Below are 18983 nucleotides of genomic sequence, written 5' to 3'. Positions count from 1 at the left end.
TGGATCATATGGCAACTCTATTTTTAGTTTTTTGAGGAACCTCCATATTGTTCTCCATAGTGGCTGCACCAGTTTACAACAGTGTAGGTGGGTTCCCTTTTCTCCACACCCTCTCCAGCATTCATAGACTTTTTAATGCCGGCCGTGCTGACCGATGTGAGGTGGTACCTCATTGTAGTTTTGATTTGCATTTCTCTAATAATTAACAATGTTGAGCATCTTTTCATGTGCCTATTGGCCATCTATGTATCTTATTTGGAGAAATGTCTATTTAGGTCTTCTGCCCATTTTTTGATTGCATTTTTCATTTTTTTGTTATTGAGTTGTATGAGATATTTGTATGTTTTGGAAATTAAGCCCTTGTCCGTCACATTATTTGCAAATATTTTCTCCCAGTCCGTAGGTTGTCTTTTCGTTTTGTTTACAGTTTCCTTTGCAGTACAAAAGCTTGTAAGTTTGATTAGGTCCCATTTGTTTATTTTTGCTTTTATTTCTCTTGCCTTGGGAGACTGACCTAAGAACATTGGTACGATTTATGTCAGAGAGTGTTTTGCCTATATTTTTTTCTAAGAGTTTTATGGTGTCATGTCTTATATTTAAGTCTTTAAGCCATTGAGTTTATTGCTGTGTATGGCGTGAGGGTGTGTTCTAACTTCATTGATTTACATGCAGCTGTCCAACTTTCCCAGCACCACTTGCTGAAGGGACCATCTTTTCCCCATTGTATATTTTTGCCTCCTTTGTCAAAGATTAATTGACCATAGGTGTGTGGGTTTATTTCTGGGCTCTCTATAGAATGTGCCCTCTTGGTGTGGATTGATCTAAAGTCTGGAACTTTGTTGTTACATTCCTCATACTTCGGAGATAATCAGTGCACACTACTCTCTTGCCTTTCTTCCGTTCTTCCATGTACTTTTTAGCCATCTTTTTTCTTCTCTATTTCTTATTGTTAGATGAGATCTCTAAAGCTGTATTACATAGGCATTTGTGCCAGAGCATCATTTTATTTTATTTTTTATTGAGATATAGTTGATGTACAATGTTATGTAAGTTACATGTGTACAACATCATGATTCACAATTTTTAAAGGTTATACTCCATTCATAGTTATTATAAAATATCAGAGCATCATTTTATTGTCCTCTTGGTGAGATAGTGATCGATGCCTCTGGGTTTTCTCATTAAGAATGTTTGCTCTTGATTATTTAAAAACTTCTTCATGACGTATTAAGAGAGAAGACTGCACATTCTAACCTCTTTGGAGTTTTATTAGGAAAGGAAGCTGACATCTGTGGTAAGGATTATTCCATTTTCATCCAATAAATTAGCTGTAATAAGTCTGCTGAATTTGAGGAGCCTGCAGTGACATCACTAGTCACTGTAAGGGGAATGTTCAAGTTGGAAGAGGAAGAGGGGCATCCTCTGGGCCAGATACGGCGGGAGGTGACACCAGGGAGGGCTGGGCTGTGAACAGTCCAGGGACAAAAAGAATCTTGGTTGGGGAAGAAGAAGATCTGTACCTGAAGACGAGGAGACTGTTTCTGGGTCTCTGTCCTCAGCGGTGTCAGGGGTATAGGGGTCAGTGCCTTCTTTACAGAATTCCTCTTGGAACTTGGAATAATGATGGGGAGAGTGCACTGTCTCCTCTCTCTTAGGGGCCTGTCCTATGGAAAGAACCTGAAAATCCAGCTCGGGAACTTGGCCCAGGAACCCATGAGACCCTCTCTGTGGACATCCTAGAACATCTATGATGAACCAGGAAGCCAGGTAGGTGATCATTCCCCTTTGCCTCCTCTCTTTCCCTCCCATCCACTCCTTCATCCCCCACCCTCCTACTGCCAAGACTGCACCCTACTGCTCCCTGGACTGCCCCCAATATAGCAAAGTTACCCTTAGTCACCCTTCAGCATGAGCGTGAGAATCATCAGACGCAGAACGTCAGCAAGGACCTGCGTCAGCATCTACTCTTTCCATGGATGGTGTGACCAAGGCCCTGACAGAGAAGAGATTTGCTCATATTAAGAGTGTATCAGGGCTTCCTGGTGGCGCAGTGGTTGAGGGTCCGCCTGCCGATGCAGGGAACACGGGTTCGTGCCCCGGTCCGGGAAGATCCCACATGCCGCGGAGCGGCTGGGTCCGTGAGCCATGGCCGCTGGGCTTGCGCGTCCGGAGCCTGTGCTCCGCAACGGGAGAGGCCGCAACAGTGAGAGGCCCGCATACCGCAAAAAAAAAAAAAAAAAAAAAAGAGTGTATCAGTTAAGATAAGCTAGTGTATGCTGCAGTAACAAACAACCTCCAAAGTCCCCGTGGCTTATGACAACATAAGTTATTTCCTGGTCTCAGTTCTTGTCTAATATGAGTCGACTGGGGCCTCTAGTCCACATTATCCTCTTTCCCGGACCCGGGCTAAAGGAACAGCCGAGATCTGGAACTGAACAGAGAATTAGTTACAGAGCTGGGACAGGCACACCCGTCTCCTAACTCTGGGGCTGACGCTCTTTCTACTATGAACCTCTGTCTCCAAGGCTATTTCCCACAGACTTTCACAATGACCAATAATAATATAATGTGCTTTTTCTTCCAGGGATGGTTATTTTTAAAGAGCTTAAGGTCTTACCCCCAGGGGATAGAGCACTCATGGTGGGAACAATGGCATCATGTTAGACTGTCTAGAGGGGAAATTTGAATTTGAAGGACTTTCCCAGAAATTATGCCATCCAGGCACTCCTCACTTCCGCCTGGCACCTTGCTGCCCTGGATGATTTCGTTATGGGCCATATGATTTTGGACATTATAGTCCAGAAAAGAAACTGTGCCCTAGGCCATGTTCACATCCTTGTGCCAAGATCACACAAAGGGCAGGGATCAGCCCTTGTCTGGTGCCACCTAGGGATCTCAAGCCTTGGAAATTTACTGGCCTGAGAGGTAAGAAATCTCAGTTCTGAGCCTGGCCCTGCCATGGACTTGTATGATGACCTTGGGCATGTCCTTTACCCTTCCTTGGCCTAGTCTTTCCATCTCTTCAGTGGGGATGGTGATCCCTGCCCATGCCATAGATGTGAGCATGTTTCATGAATTCTAAAGCCCTGTGCCTGAGCAAGGAGTTGTTGCTATTAGTTTAGTTGGGGAAGGATGACCAGAGGGGCTGGGGACATATGCCCAGTAGGCCTCTGCTGAGAGTCAAGGGAGAAGCTGGGGTCTGAACCCCAGGACACATGGTCTTTGCCCCAGCCTCTGGGAGTTGGTATGGCTGGACCCTGGGCAGGCCTCCTACCTTTCTCAGCGTTAGAAGTGGAGTCTCTGGAATTGTGATAATTAGATGGGACACATAAAGCTCGTAAAACAGTGCCTAACACATAGTAAGTGCTTTCTGAGTGCTTGCCTCTATTATTAAGGAAATAGTACCAGAAAGTACATTTGCAAATGTTATAGTATATTCCACTGTATTATGGATAACCAGTTAGTTAATCTCCCACTGTTGGATATTTAGGTTGCTTCCAATTTTTTATTTTTTTAATTTTTTTATTTTATTTTATTTTTTTGCGGTACGCGGGCCTCTCACTGTTGTGGCCTCTCCCGTTGCGGAGCACAGGCTCCGGACGCGCAGGCTCAGCGGCCATGGCTCACGGGCCCAGCTGCTCTGCGGCATGTGGGATCTTCCCGGACCGGGGCACAAACCCGGTGTCCCCTGCATCGGCAGGCGGACTCTCAACCACTGCGCCACCAGGGAAGCCCTTTTATTTATTTATTTATTTTTGCTTCCAATTTTTAACTATTAAAAATAATCCTGCAGTGCACAGCTTTGTAACTAAAAAGTCTGTGTACCTCCATGATTGTTTCCTAAGGCTAGAGTGTTAGAAATGGAATTGCTGAATCAAAGGGCCTACAGACTTTTTAGGCTTTCACTACATGTGTCCCTTGCCTTATATTAGTACTCCTACCAGCAGGTTGTTTGAGAGTTCCAGTTTAGAAGGGGAGAATTTGCTTAGAGAGAGAGAGGAGATGGTCTGTATTAGCTAGGATTGTATTTCACTGTGAATAGCAGAAAGGCCCAAGCAACAGGGGTTTACACAGAATAGAAATGTATTTCCTTGTCATGTAATAGAAATTCAAAGTCAGAGAGTCCAGGGCAGGAAAGCTTTACCCTCCGTCTTCCTCAGTACTGGCTTCTACCTCATAATCCAACATGGCTGCCCAAGTTTCAGTCATCACATCGGCATTCCACCCAACAGGAAGAAACAAAGAATGATATACAACATTTCCGCCTACATCCCATTGGCCCAAATTTAATTACATGGATACATCTAACTACAAGGGAGGCTGAGAAATATAGTCTATTCCAGATGACCAGGGAATATTCAGGGGTTCTAGTACTAAGGAAGAAGGGAAGAACAGATTTTGGGGGACAGCTAGTTGTCTCTGCCATGAGCTTAGCTCACACAGAGAGCAGCACAAATGGGTCCATGGAAACAAGAATGAATTAAAGCATCATCAGGGCATTATCCACGGGGGATGAACTAGACCATTCCAGAGCCAATACATAGGCACAGATTAATTTTGCAAAGGATGCAGAAGAAGGAGATTAATTTCTGGGACCGAGCTCTGGGCAACGGCATTGAGACTCCACGGAGAGGACACTTCTTTGTCTTCTGTGTCTGTCTCTTCTCTTCCCCTCAGATGTAGGGGGTGGTTTGTGACTTCCCCTCTTGCCTTCTCCCCAGCTGAGTTGTCCCCCAGCTCACCTGCCTACCTGGTCCCTGCAGGGCCGGGCTGCTCACGGACCCCATCAGCCTCCAGCTGGGCACCGAGAACCTGTGCGGATGTCTCGTGAGGCTGCTCAGCAAAGACCCAGAATGGCTGAGCGCCAAGGTGAAGTTCTTCCTCCCCAACATGGACCTGGGCTCCGGGGACCAGTCCCCAGACCCCACACAGAGGGTCATCCAACAACTCAACAAACTGCACACCCAGGGTCAGAGCACCTGGCAGGAGTTCATCCACTGCGTGTGCATGGAGCTGGACGTACCACTGGAGCTGGAGGTGCCGTTGCTGAGCATTTGGGGCCACGGAGATGGTAAGAGTGGCCGTGAGAAGTGGGGAGCCAGAGGGGCCCAGGCGAGGCCAGGACCTGTCTGGCTCAGAGACAGCATGGCCAAACCAGGAACAAAATTCCATGTTTCTGCGCACCTGCCGGAGCAAATGCCCTAACACCACCAAATCCACTGGGGACCTGGAAGACTCCTCCTTCCACCTTGTACCACCCCAGTTGCCCAGAAAGGCAGGATGCACAGAGAGAAAGGACCAGGTGACTTCTTCCTGCCAGGAAATTCCAAATAGCCTGTAACACCCAAGAGGTTTCTTTTCGCAATGCAGTCAGAAAGTCAGAGAGAGAGCCCTCGGACTACTGCTTCTGCACAGGCTGACTGAACTCTGTTCTGTCCAGCGAACGTTTCTTGGGCTCTTTCTATTTACACAGCACCGTGGGGAAGCACAGAACATTGAGGGGTGACGGTGTTCTTGGAGAGAAAGTGAGAACTTACTCAAGAACTCTACGAGGCAGAGTGCAGGGCAGGCGGGGAGGCACAGTGTACACACACATGGATACACACGTATGTGCATGCGCACAAGCAGGCATAAACGCGTGTGCGTGCACATGCACACCTGTATGTGCACAAACCTTTAGATATGCACACGTGTCTGCCCCCAGCTGCCTTCAAGGCTCACCACCAGCTGTGCCCTCCACAGATCGCTGAGTGTAGATTTCTCCCTTGCTGGGAACCCACCCTGAGGGATGAGCCCAGAGCCAGACATGGGGCCAGAGCTGGTCCCAGGGCATCCTAGCACGTGCCCATAGCATATTATCTCCTCCCCTCTTCCAGGCTTCCCCAGGCAGCTGGACATTGGCGAGGAAAGCCAACCAGACTCTCAGCTCCACCCTGGTAAGGCCCGGGGCTGGGGAGTGGGAGTGGGGGTGAGCACGCGAAGTCCACCTCAAACCCAGAGCAGGCTGGTGGTGGCTGGTCACAGCCGTTTCCCATAAACCAGCCTCCTCATCCTTGGACCCATCTGCACGCTTCCCAGGTCCCTCACCACGACTCCCAGCCTCACCCGCACCCCCTCTCTGCCCCTCAAGGCTTTGGCCTGTCCTGATACATGTTCCCAGGAGTCTAACCTGGAGCCTCCTGGGAGAGTCTGAAGTTGTCAGCCCTTGACCACGGCCAGAATCCCCTCCCTGGTTTCACTAGGGGAAGCCCGTTCTCACTTCCCTGTCCCCAAGCCTCAGGGCCTCGTGCTCCAGCCCCACAGACTCAGGCCCCTCACCATTCAGACACCCGCAGGCCTGACACTAACCCACAAACTGCCGTCCACACCCAGGGGGCCTCTGACTGATTTTCTGACGGAGCGCAGCGAGCTCAGCGATCAGATGGTCCGCCTCACTGATTCACAGGCCACACTCTGTTCAGAATCTTTCTTTTGTTTTTCTTTTTACTGTGGTAAATTACATGGAATCAAATTTACCCTCATGACTACTTTTGAGTGTACAGTTCAGTGTATTAAATACACTCACATCATCATGCCACCACCACCATCCATCTCCATAATTCTTTTCATCTTGTAAAGCAAACTCTACCCATTAAACAATAGCTCTCCATTCAGCCCTCCCCCAGCCCCTGGTAACCACCATTTACTTTCTCTCTCTATGACTTTAGCTACTCTAAGTATGTTGTATAAGTGGAATCATACAATATTTGTCCTTTTTGACGGGCTTATTTCGCTTAGCATAATGTCCTCAAGGTTCATCCATGTTGTAGCAAGTGTCAGAATTTCCTTCCTTTTTAAGGCTAATATTCTACTGTATGTGTAAATCACATTTTGCTTATCCATTCATCCTTCGGTGGACTCTTGGGTTGTTTCCATATTTTAGCTATTGTGAATAATGCTGCTATGAATATGGGTAAACAAATATCTCTTCAAGACCCTGCTTCAATTCTTTTGAATATATATCCAGGATCCAGGGTCATATATCAACTCTATTTTTAACTTTTTGAGACACCTCCACAGTGTTTTCCACAGAAGCTTCACCATTTTACATTCCTACCAACAGCGCACAAGGGTTCCAGTTTCTCCACATCCTCACCAACACTTTTTGTTTTCTGTTTTTTTGATAGTTGCCATCCTAATGGGTGTGAGGTGGTATCTCATTGTAGTTTTGATTAGCATTTCCCTAATGATTAGTGATTTTTAAATATTTATTTATTTATTTATGTTGCACTGGGTCTTAGTTGTGGTATGCGGGATCTTTAGTTGCAGCGTGCAGGGTCTTTAGTTGTGGTGTGCGGACTCTTAGTTGTGGCATGCGGGACATAGTTCCCCGACCAGGGATCGAACCCGGGCCCCCTGCATTGGGAGTACGGAGTCTTACCCACTGGCCCACCAGGGAAGTCCCAATGATTAGTGATGTTGAACGCCTTTTCATGTGCTTATTGGCCGTTCATATATCTTTTTTGGAGAAATGTCTGTTCAAGTCCTTTGCCCATTTTGAATTGGCTTCTTTGGTTTTTTGTTGTGGAGTTTTAGGAGTTCTGTCTATATTATGGATATTAATCCCTTATCAGATATATGTTTTACAAATATTTTCTCCTATCTGTGGGTTGCCTTTTTACTCTATGGGTAGGGTCTTGTGATGTATGATTTTAAAAATTTTTATGAAGTCCAATTTTTCTTTTTATTCTTTTGATGTCTGTGCCTTTGGTGTCATCTCCAAGAAATCATTGCCAGTCCCGGTGTCGTACACTTTCATCTTATGTTTGCTTCTAAGAGTTTTATTGTTTTAGGTCTTACATTTAGGCCCTTGATCCACTTGGAGTTAGGTTTTGTATTTGGTATTAGGTTAAGAGTCCAACTTTATTCCTTTGCATGTGGATATCCAGTTTTCCCAGCACCATTTGTTTAAAAGACTGTCCTTTCCCCCACTGAATGGTCTTGGCACCCTTGTCAAAAATCACTTGACCATATATGTGAGGGTTTATTTCTGGGCTGTCTATTCTATTCCATTGGTCTTTATGTCTGTCTTTATGCCGATACCACACTGTTTTTGATTATTGTAGCTTTGTAGTAAGTTTTGAAATCAGGAAGTGTGAATCCTCCAGTTTTGTTCCTTTTCGGGATTGTTTTGACCATTTGGGGTCCCTTGAGATTCCACGTGAATTTTAGAATGGGCTCTATTTCTGCAAAAAAAGGCATTGGGATTGTAATAGAGATTGCATTGAATCTGTAGATCCCTTTGGGTAATATTGAAATTTTCAACATTATTAAGTCTTCCAATTCACGAACATGTGTTTCATTTATTTATGTCTTCTTTAATTTCTTTCAGCAACATTCTGTAGTTTTCATTGTACAAATCTTTCACGTCCTTGGTTAAGTTAATTCCTAAGTATTTTGCTCTTTTTGATACTACTGTAGATGGAATTAGTTTGGTCGTTCTCTTTTCAGATTGTTCTTTGTTCATGTATAGAAATGTAACTGACTTTTTTTTTTTTAACATCTTTATTGGGGGTAACTGACTTTTGTGTGTTGACTTTATATCCTGCTACTTTGCTGAATTCATTTATTAGTTTTAACAGCTTTTTTGTGGCTGTCTTTGGGGTTTTCTGCGTATAAGATCTGATCATCTGCAAACAGAGATAAGTTGACTTCTTTTTTCCAATTTGGCTGCCTTTTATTTCTTTTTCTGGCGTAATTGCTCTGGCTAGAGCTGCCAGTTCTGTGTTGAGTTGAAGTGGTGAATGCAGGCATCCTTCCCTTGTTCCTGATCTTAGAGGAAAAGCTTTCCGTCTTTGACCATTAAGTATGATGTTTGCTGTGGTTTCAGAACCTTTATTTCTATAGAAATATTGACTTTTTACTTATATCTGTGCATGGCTATAACAGAAAACATCCATCCCGTAATCCTAGCTCCCCAATAAATCAAAACTGTTTGATACCTGGTCCCTCTGTCCCTTATCACTGAGCTGGAATACTTGTCACCTGGCTATGACCAGGCCTGGTTGATATTTAGCTAGTGAGTCCGTTATTAGTAAAAGACTCGTTAAAATATTGAAATACAAGGGAATTCCTTGGTGTTCCAGTGGTTAGGACTCAGTGCTGTCACTGCCGAGGGCGCAGGTCAATCCCTGGTCGGGGAACTAAGATCCTGCAAGCCGCTCAGTGCCCCCCAATATATCTTACACTGATTCCAGCCCCTCTTCGGGACCCCTGGGTTTCCCTGCAGACCAGCATCTAAAAGTTTAACACCTGGCGGGGCAAGAGACCTGCTCCAGCGGCCGTTCTGATTGATCACCAGTGCCTGGCTCTAGGAGTGTCCTGCTTTACTTCTTAAAATTCTTCCATAGCCCTCTTTCTTTCTTCCTCCCCTCCTTTCCGTCTCCCCCTCCTTCTTGTTCTCCTTCTTCCTTTCCCAACCTCTTCTGAAAGGTATTAAAGTGACTCTTGAAAATCCATGCAACCAGACAAGAACTCATGAAACTAGTAAGAGAAGTGAGGAAGTTTGGAAGATGTGAAAAAAAAGGGGATAAAACACACCGGTACAGGAGGGAGGGCACAGGCCTGACGAAGCCTCGTGGAAGCTCCACTTTTCCAACCAGCAGTGCCCAGAGCTGGGTGCTTTCCAAGCCATTTGGTGCTTGAGGCTGTTGGCTGTGGGCCCTGCTTCCTGCGTTCTGGGCTGGGAGATGCCCAGGCCCAGAGCCTCCAGCCCTCTCACTTGGGCCTGGGACCCCTCTGCAAACAGGAACTGATGCTGGTGCAGCCTTTGCCTGCCGTCTGCCTTCACTCAGTCCCTGCGCGTGGATATACTTGTCTGGCTGCTGCCTGTCTGTGGAATGGAGCTCCCTGAAGGTGCTGGCTACCCCCTCAGCCCAGGCCCCCAGACCTCACCCCTTACTCCTTCCTTCATCCTTTCCAGGACTCAAGCGGCCTCATCAGAGCTGTGGGTCCTCACCTCGCCCAAAGCAGTTCAAGAAGCAGGAGCAAGGTGGGTACCAAGGGTGGGGGGGGGCCCGAACACTGGATTGGATTGCCTTGGGGCAAGGACACAGATCCTGGACTCTGTCCTCTGATAACAGGCTTCCAGTCATGGGCCCCCTGACTCTTGTCTTCCAAGCTCCCAGGAGGGAAGAAGAGGAGGTCCTGGGTGGGTAGAGGAGAGAGCTAGGTCTGGCAAGGAAGCACCTTGCCCAGTGGGCCACAGCAGGGCTTCTCCAGAGACGGCTCAGCTGAAGGAGCTCACAGCATCCCAGCAGGTCGCAGCTTCACCATCCAGGCTTTTCCGGGGATACTCCCATGTCCTCAGGGTTGAGGGAGCTCCAGGGATGTAAACAGCATGACCTCAGAACTGGGCTCCCATTGGCCAGTTTAGGGCTGAGCTGGATAGCAAGGCAGAAGCCTTGGGGGCCCCTGGGAAGACATGGGGGCTGCTGTGGACCGGTCAGGCCGGGACAGAAACTTCTGTCATTCTCCACCAGTTGTCCCACCAGCTGGGAAACCCAGCCCCATGGGGCATAGCCAGAGGATTCACAGCTGGTCAGAGGATTCATATCTGTATAAAATAGGACACTATGTCAGGCGCCCCCCCAGCAGGGGTATCCAGTGTCCCCCAACAGTGGCCCCGGGCCCTCCCCTGGGCCACCCAAGATCTCCCAAATGACCCTGCAATTAAAGTCAACACCCGGCAATGTAGGTATTGACTATTGACCAGCTTCCGCAGTTCCAATTGTCCAGTGCCTGGGCCCACAGCGTGTTAGTGGTCATCGTGGGCATCACACAGCTGAAACACTGTGGGGATGGAGGCCGCAGGCAGGTTACTTCGATATCACAGTGAAAGCTTGTTCCAATAAGATACTGCAAAGGAAGTGCCCCCCTTCCCCTCCCCCCATCTCATTGAAAACTTTACATCACTTACATTGTTGCAAAACAAATAGAGCCGTGGTCCACACTTCCCCATTCCTACTTCCCTGTGTAAACGGCTGTCAGAGCCTGTGCTTCTGTAGAGCCAATTAATTCTAGGAATTTGGGGGGCATAAGAGCACCTGTGTGCTCTTGCTGTCCCCCATCCCCATACGTACATGGCCAAGGCTACAGGCTCCCAACAACCTGATACTGTGGTGAGTGGCGCGGGGAGGCCCCCGGCTCTCATGCAATCTCCCTGTCCCCTGCAGAGCTGGCCAAGAGGTACCTGCAGCTGCTTAGGACTTCTGCCCAGCAGCGCTATGCCGACAGGACCCCCAGGCCAGGGCAGCCGCTTGCCTTCCCCCAAGTCTACATCCCTCCAATCTTGCAATGGAGCCGGGCCTCAGCACCCTTCGACGCTCAGGAGGGGGCCGTTAGAGGGGACCCCAAGGCAGAAGATGGCACCGACGTGAACATTCGGGACCTCTTCAATACCAAGGCCAACAGGGGCCCAAGAGTGACGGTGCTTCTGGGGAAGTCGGGCATGGGCAAGACCACGCTGGCCCACCGGCTCTGCCAGAAGTGGGCTGATGGGCAGCTGGACCGCTTCCAGGCCCTGTTCCTGTTCGAATTCCGCCAGCTCAACGTGATCACAGGTTTCTTGACGCTACCCCAGCTCCTTTTTGATCTGTACCTGAGGCCTGAGGCTGGCCCCGAGGCCGTCTTCGAGTACCTGCAGGAGAATGCTAACGGAACCCTGCTGATCTTTGATGGGCTGGACGAGGTCTTCCACCCCTGCTCCAGCAAGGAGACTGCAGGCCCTGAGGACCCAGCATCAGCCCTCACCCTCTTCTCCCGCCTCTGCCGTGGGACCCTCCTGCCGGGCTGCTGGGTAATGGCCACCTCCCGTCCAGGGAAGCTGCCCGCCTGCCTGCCCACCGAGGTGGCCACAGTCCACATGTGGGGCTTTGACGGACCACGGGTGGAGGAGTACGTGAGCCGCTTCTTCAGTGACCAGCCATCCCAGGAGGCAGCCCTAGCAGAGCTGAGGGCAGACAGACGTCTCTGGAGCATGTGTGCCCTGCCCGCTCTGTGCCGAGTCGCCTGCCTCTGCCTCTACCATCTGCTCCCGGGCAGCTCTCCAGGCCAGTCTGCGGCCCTCCTGCCCACCATGACCCAGAACTACGTGCAGATGGTGCTAACCCTCAGCCCCCAAGGGTTCCTGCCTGCCGAGTCCCTGCTGGGTCTCGGGGAGGTGGCCCTGCGGGGCCTGGAGACAGGGAAGGTCATCTTCTCTGCAGGTGACATCCCTCCACCCGTGATGGCCTTCGGGGCTGCCCTCGGCCTGATGACCTCCTTCTGTGTGTGCACGGGGCCCGGGCACCAGGAGACAGGCTATGCCTTCACCCACCTAAGCCTGCAGGAGTTTTTTGCTGCCCTGCACCTGATGGCCAGCCCCCAGGTGGACAAAGATACACTCTCCCAACATGTCATCCTCACTTCTCGCTGGGTACAGCGAAGCAAAGCTAGACTGAGCCTCACAGACCACCTCCCCACCTTTCTGGCGGGCCTGGCATCCTGTGCCTGCCGCCCCTTCCTCAGCCTCCTGGCACAGCAGGACGAGGCCTGGGTGGGTACCAAGCAGGCAGCAGTGGTGCAAGCACTGAGGAAGTTGGCCACCCGCAGGCTCACAGGACCAAAGGTTGTAGAGCTGTGTCACTGTGTGGGTGAGACACAGGTGCCTGAGCTGGCTGGCTTCACAGCCCAGAGCCTCCCCCGTGAAATGCCCTTCCACAACTTCCTGCTGACCTACGCCGACCTGGCTGCCCTGACCAACATCCTAGGGCACAGGGATGCCCCCATCCACCTGGATTTCGAGGGCTGCCCCCTGGAGCCCCGCTGCCCTGAAGCCCTGGCAGGCTGTGGGCAGGTAGAGAATCTCAGGTGAGAGTAAGGACAGGGGAGCTCTGGGGGGTACCTGGGAACATCCCTGGGAGAGAACTGGACTTTTGGGAGAACGGAGGCCAGCCAGTCTCGGCAGAACCCAGCTGAGGAAAACTGAGGAAGAATCTTGAATATCAGAAGAGATAGGTCCTTCCTTACTGCCCCCTAGCCTGTGACACGGTGAGGAAGGTCCTTGCCTCTCCAGGAACTCTGGGGTCCAGTTAGATCTCCTCTAGTTATGGTTTCTGGATTCAGTCTTTCCCTCTTTTTCTCTCAGTCATGGGCTGGAGCATCTGATCCAGGCTGTGCTGTTAGAGCCTCTTTGCTTTGGACAGGGTATTTAACCTCTCAGCCCGAGTCTCTTTATGCCTAAAATGAATCAGTAATAATACCTCCTTGATAGGGTTGTTGGGAGAATGAGATGAAATAATGCATGAAAAACACTGCGTGGCACAGTTCCTGGCACAGAGTAAAGGCTCAATATGTGTAGTAGCTAGAGAAAAGTTTAGGCTGCAATAACAAAGAATCCCTCCCCCTCCATATACAGTGGATTAAATAATGTGGTGGTTTTTGTTTTTGTTTTTTTTTTTTCACTCTTATGGAAGACTCAGAGGTAAGTGGTCCAGGTCAGTGGGATGGCTCAGCTCCACACGGCCATGAAGAGACCCAGGTCCCTTCCATGGTTGCAGCATCATCTCCTTGGGCATCTTGATCTGCATGGTCAGAGCTGGATCACAGACACATCTGTGCTCTGGCTTGGGGGAAAGTAAAGAGAGAACACGGATTAGACATGCCCAATGGGTTAAAGCTCAGTCCTGGAAATAGAGCACATCCTTTCCATTCACATTCCAGTGGTGACAACATAGTCGGAGTCGTATGGTCACACTGAGCTGCAGGGGAGGCTGGGAAACCATGTTCCCAGTGATAGCTACAGCGGAGAATGGGTTTTGGTAGACGATTAGCAGTGTCTGCCATAATATGTATTTGTTACTACTACAACAATTACAGCAACAACTACTACTATTGACATTACTGGATTAAATTCCATCTCTCAGAGGAGGGAATGGGTGATGAACTCTAAGCCCTGCCCACCATTGATCTTCTGCCACTTCGCCTCTTCCCGTGGCAGCTTTAAGAGCAGGAAGTGTGGGGACGCCTTTGCCGAAGCCCTCTCCAGGTGCTTGCCGACAATGGGGAGCCTGAAGAAGCTGGGGTGAGTCAGGGCTTGGGACCGAGATGGATCCTCAGCCGGCGATGCTTGGAACTCTCCTCCCGCCCCTCAACCCTGCACAGGGCAGATTCCTGGTCTGTCCCCTTTCCCATCCCCATTCTTCCCACTATCTTTGCTTACCCTGTAGGTTAGCAGGAAGTAAGATCACTGCTCAAGGCATCAGCCACCTGGTGCAGGCTCTGCCCCTCTGTCCACAGCTGGAAGAGATCAGGTGAGTGAGCTCCAGGAGGGCTCGCTGGCTGAGGGGAGGATTCACTGTCCAGGTCCCAGGGCCCCCCTTGAGCCTGGACTGGGTCCTGTATATTCCATTAGGGTCTGGCCACTACTTTTTCAGTGAGACCCAGAGAGGAGAGGCATCAATCCAAGAACTGGGTGGGACTGGATCCAAACACAAGGCTCCCAGAGACCCCAGAGAAGTGCTAATATTTTGGGACATCTTGAAGGAGCTTGAGTTTTGAGGGTCCCTCCCTTCTTTCTGTGACCCTGAGAGAAGGCAGGTGCTGTGTGGGTACACATAAAGGCATGAAACACACACATACGTCCACATTCATGCACATATGTGCACACACACTTGCACTTGCCTGCTCACTTAAGTATATGCCACACATACATGCACATGTGCAGCACACACATGCCTGCACACTTAGATCCACATACAGAGGGCCTTTCCTCCTAGCTGGGCCTGCTGGATACCACGAACTTCTCGTAGGCCCCTATCTTGTGTCTCCTGCATGAAGATGGCCACGCCTGTCGCCTGCCACCTGGGGCTCCCAAGTCTCTCAACCCCAAGGCTGAGGGACTGGGCCTCGGTCTCCCTACAGTTTTCGGGACAACCAGCTCAAGGACTGGGAGGTGCTGAGCATCGTGGAGGTACTGCCTTGCCTGCCGCGGCTCCGGAAGCTTGAGTAAGCTGTCTTTCCACCACCCCTGCCTGAGTGACCTCCCCCTCCTCCCTTGGAGAGCAGAGAGAGTCTGGGGTGGATGGGATGGGGGATTCACTCCTGACACCTTTGCCACAATCATGCAGCCTGAGCCTCAGCAAGGTCTCCGTGTCAACCCTCCTCTCCTTGACGAATGTGGCAGTCACGTGCCCCACCGTCAGGATGCTGCAGGTCAGGTGAGCAGGGGGAATGGGGTCCTGGCCTTCAGGGTCTTGAGAAAAGGGGAGGAGAAAGTGGGGATGGGAAAAGGAGGAGGCCACTGGTCTGCAAGACCTACGTGTGCATGCCTGAGTCTGTTTTACTCACATCAGTATCTCCAGAGCCCAGCTCAGTCCTGGCACCTCGTACTCAATAAATAGTGAATGAGTGAAAAGATAAATGGATAGACGGATGGATGGGTGGTTGAGGGAATGAATCAACAAATCCAGGAACAATAGGCAGAGCGGAGGGAATCCTGAGTCCCGTGTCGCTCTCCGTGGTGCTGAACTAGCCAGTTGGGGTCGCGGGGTAGACGAAGTGTAATGCCTCTTAATCCCAACACTGCGGCTCCTATAGAAACTCTCAGCATTCCTAACTTTTGTAATTTTTCTAGCAAAAATTGTTTTCCTGACTTTTTAAAACACTCAGGATTCGTCTAGCAACGACATAGTCACAATTTTACATGTCTGATATTGAGCACTTATGCCAGTTCTGTTTCTGTGTCGATTACAAAATCAGCTTTCTCTGGATGTTTGGGGCAGCACAGGGTGCACAGGTAGGGCTGGTGTACTGGTTTCACGGCTCAGTGTCTGACCCTGCAGGAAGGCGGACCTCATCTTCCTTCTATCCCCACCCACAGAGACGGCTACAGAGCTACAAGGGTAAGAAGCTAGGGATGGGGTGGGTTTGGGCTCATTCTGAGAAGCAATCTGGGCTTAGGTAGTTGTGGGGAAAAGTGGCAAAAAGAGTTTAGGAAGAGCTGGAATGCGGGGATTTTTCTTGCTACTGCTCCCCTGGGAAATGACTGACTTCTCAGAGTTGGCCAAGGACTGAGCTTCCTCTAGTGTCTCTGGACCACATCCAGCTCCTGTGATGAGCGGGCATCATCAGAAGTCTCAGAGTGAATCAGACCCTTAGGGAGGACATGAAGATATGGTGAGACTGGCGATACTATGCAGGGAAAACTCTTCCAATTAAAAAAGGAGGAAGGCAATTATGGTACCAACATCTTAGACTTATTCTGAGAATTAAATGAATTAACACATTTAAAGTGCCTAGAGCACTGCTGGCATCCAGTTGCCATTCAAGTGCTAGCTGTTCCAGCTGTGCATGGATTCCAGCTTGGCCAGTCCTTACTGGGCAGAAATAGGGAAGTTGCCTTTCCATTAAAGAACTTTCTGTGTTTCCCTCACATCCCTCCCTGTGAGACTCAGAAACACATGAAGTTGTATGTCCTCATGCAAGTCCTTTCCCTGCTCTGAGCCTCAGTTTCCTCACCCATACAGGGATCTGGGAGGACCAATGTCTTTTTACCCTCTGACTGCAGAGAGCTATGATGCCCAATACGGTAGCTACTAGCCCATGTGGCTATTTAATTTTATATTAATTAAAATTGAATAAAGTGATCATTTCAGTTCATCAGCCACTTTAGCCACATTTCAAGTGCTCAATGGCCACAGTTGGCTAGTGGCTCCCATAGTGGATGGAACAAATACAAAACATTTCCATCCTTGCAGAGAGTTCTTTTGGACAGCACTGATCTAGAAGTCTATGAAAATCCATGATGTTCCAGCATCCCTGCAGACCCCGGTCCTCCCCTGGCCCAGTTGGAGAGAACACTTGGTGGTGCCTTGGCTTCCCACAGCCTGCACCCACATGCGGTCCATGCTCCTGGCCTTCTGAACCACAGATGGTACATCTACAAATGGAGACTATGGCATCTTAGACAACAGCAGCTTCTTTTCACTAAGCCTGCACTTTGCTAAGCTTGCCTATGCTGGGCACTTGACCATACATCGTCTCATTCAGTCCTTCGGTCACTATGTGTTGGATGTTGTCATCCCACTTTAGAAAAGAGAAAACTGGGGCTCAGATGGGTGAAGTGACTTACCCAAGGCCATACAGCTATATATGGCAGTGCCAGAATTTGAATAAAGGTCCCAATTGACCTTAAACCTTTTCCCCTGCTGCTTTGCTGAGTAGCACCTTTAGTACCTTCAGGCAACCATCTTTGTTATTCATTCACTGTGGGTCATGCTCTAGGGTCTTCAGTTCCTAGAAACCAAGGGAAGAGGTTTGGTCCCTCAGGCCCTGGACTCTTGAGCCCAGGCCAGTGTTGGATTTGTTCTTGCCAGAGACCCAGACCTATGGGGCAATGCCAACCAGAGGAAAGAGGCTCAGAGGAGAAGCCTGGCACTCAGGTACCTCAGTGGGATGGGATCCATTGCTTTGAGGGGAGGGATATGATATGGGGGGAGGGTCCCTTCCCAGAGGAGGCACGGCAGGGGCAGGGAGGATAAAGGGAGAAGCAGATGTGGAGCGGGGAAAGGACATGAGTAACCCATCCCTGCCTGAGCAAGGAACACTTGTCATAACAACAATAATAGCTGTAATTTAAATGGCCCTTGCTTTGTGCTTGGCACTGTAGTATTTTATATCCATTACCTCATTGTGATTCTTTTGAAAACCCTGCAAAGTACACATTATTCGTCCCATTTGATAGAGGAGAAAACTGAGTCTCAGATAGGTTAGGTGCCTTATCGCAGGTCACCCAGCTACTGAAAAACAAGGCCAAGATTAGACCCAGGTCTGCCGACCCCCTGGCTGCTGCAGCTCCTTCCTGGTAGCCGCACTCAGAGCTTCAGGAGGCATAGCGTAGCTTCCTACCTTGAGCCTCTCGGCCCTACTCCCGCCGCAGGCTCCAGAAGTGTCAGCTCGGGGTCCGTGATGTGGAAGTGCTCATAGCCCAGCTCCGGGAAGGTCCACGCCTGGATGAAGTGGAGTGAGTATGATGGGGAGCGCTGGGACAGGAGACAGAAAGGGAGGGCAGGGCAGCGTAGGCAAGGCCTCAGCTTTGGGTGGGCGGTGTGGGGAAGGGCATGCTGCTTCATTAAGAATTTGGGGGAATCAGATCATCCTAACAGCTCCCATTATTTAGCACCCGTCCTGTCCCAGGTGCTTTCACATACATCCTCTCATTTAATCCTTGTATCTCTATGATGGAAATACTGTTACTATGTGCATTTTATAGTGGAGGAAATTAAGCCACGGAAGGGTAAATTTGCTCAAGGTCACAAGGCTAGGAAGAGTCTAGGCCAGGGTTCAGGCTCAGACAGTCTGGCTCCTGGCCTCATCCTCACTGAGATCTGCGAAGCAGAAACCTCATCACGTGTAGTCTTGTCTTCCAGACCACAGCCCTCAGGGTCCCCTCACGCTATCTTCCTCCCAGAGTAACATGAGATGACCTTCTCTTTTTGGGCTGGAGAAATTCCCATGATGTCCAGCTCCTGAGCAGAGCCTTTGAGAGTGGGGTTTGGGGATTGGTGGAGGTCCTGTCATGTCACTGGGAAGGGACCCCTGCCATGGTCATCCGAGGAAATCAAATGGGCATGAAGGTGGGGTGATGAAATGCCATCATGTATTTTGAGTGGCCCCACCCTAGGGCAAGATGGACGGGGTGAGGGTTGCCTTGGTGACCAAAGCTTGAGCCTTGACCTTGTCCCATTGGGAGAACCAAGACAGGATTAGAAGGTGGTTTTTACCCAACTCACATACTTCCACCCACCTCGCCACCACCAAGCCTGTCCCTCCCCCAGTTTTTTCACCAGCAGGTGTGCCCATCTCCCACCTGGTTACACAGACCAGACACCTCTCAGCTCCCTTGCCCTCCTCCTATAGCCAGTCCATCCTGAGTCGACCTACCCCCTATAGAGTTCTCAAAACCG

General features: G+C 49.8%; 1 protein-coding gene across 1 annotated transcript in view; it reads left to right on the top strand.

The window, feature by feature from the left end:
• Window positions 1-1229: 1229 nt before the first annotated feature.
• NLRC5 (NLR family CARD domain containing 5) overlaps window positions 1230-18983 on the top strand; it is a gene marked incomplete at its 3' end in the record, with an annotated part of 57712 nt that continues 39958 nt past the window's right edge. The window contains exons 1-13 of the mRNA XM_082862548.1: window positions 1230-1294; window positions 1656-1767; window positions 4764-5071; window positions 5877-5936; window positions 9962-10030; window positions 11214-12888; window positions 14018-14101; window positions 14247-14330; window positions 14941-15024; window positions 15147-15236; window positions 15861-15920; window positions 17394-17459; window positions 17957-18040. Of these exons, the coding sequence (XP_082718674.1) occupies window positions 1748-1767; window positions 4764-5071; window positions 5877-5936; window positions 9962-10030; window positions 11214-12888; window positions 14018-14101; window positions 14247-14330; window positions 14941-15024; window positions 15147-15236; window positions 15861-15920; window positions 17394-17459; window positions 17957-18040 (2684 nt within the window). The 5' untranslated portion in view covers window positions 1230-1294; window positions 1656-1747. The remainder of the gene's footprint in view (window positions 1295-1655; window positions 1768-4763; window positions 5072-5876; window positions 5937-9961; window positions 10031-11213; window positions 12889-14017; window positions 14102-14246; window positions 14331-14940; window positions 15025-15146; window positions 15237-15860; window positions 15921-17393; window positions 17460-17956; window positions 18041-18983) is intronic.

This window comes from Leucopleurus acutus (genome assembly GCF_964270905.1).
Source record: "Leucopleurus acutus genome assembly, chromosome: 20".
Taxonomy (NCBI): Eukaryota; Metazoa; Chordata; class Mammalia; order Artiodactyla; family Delphinidae; genus Leucopleurus; species Leucopleurus acutus.
This window is presented reverse-complemented; position numbering and strand designations above follow the sequence as displayed.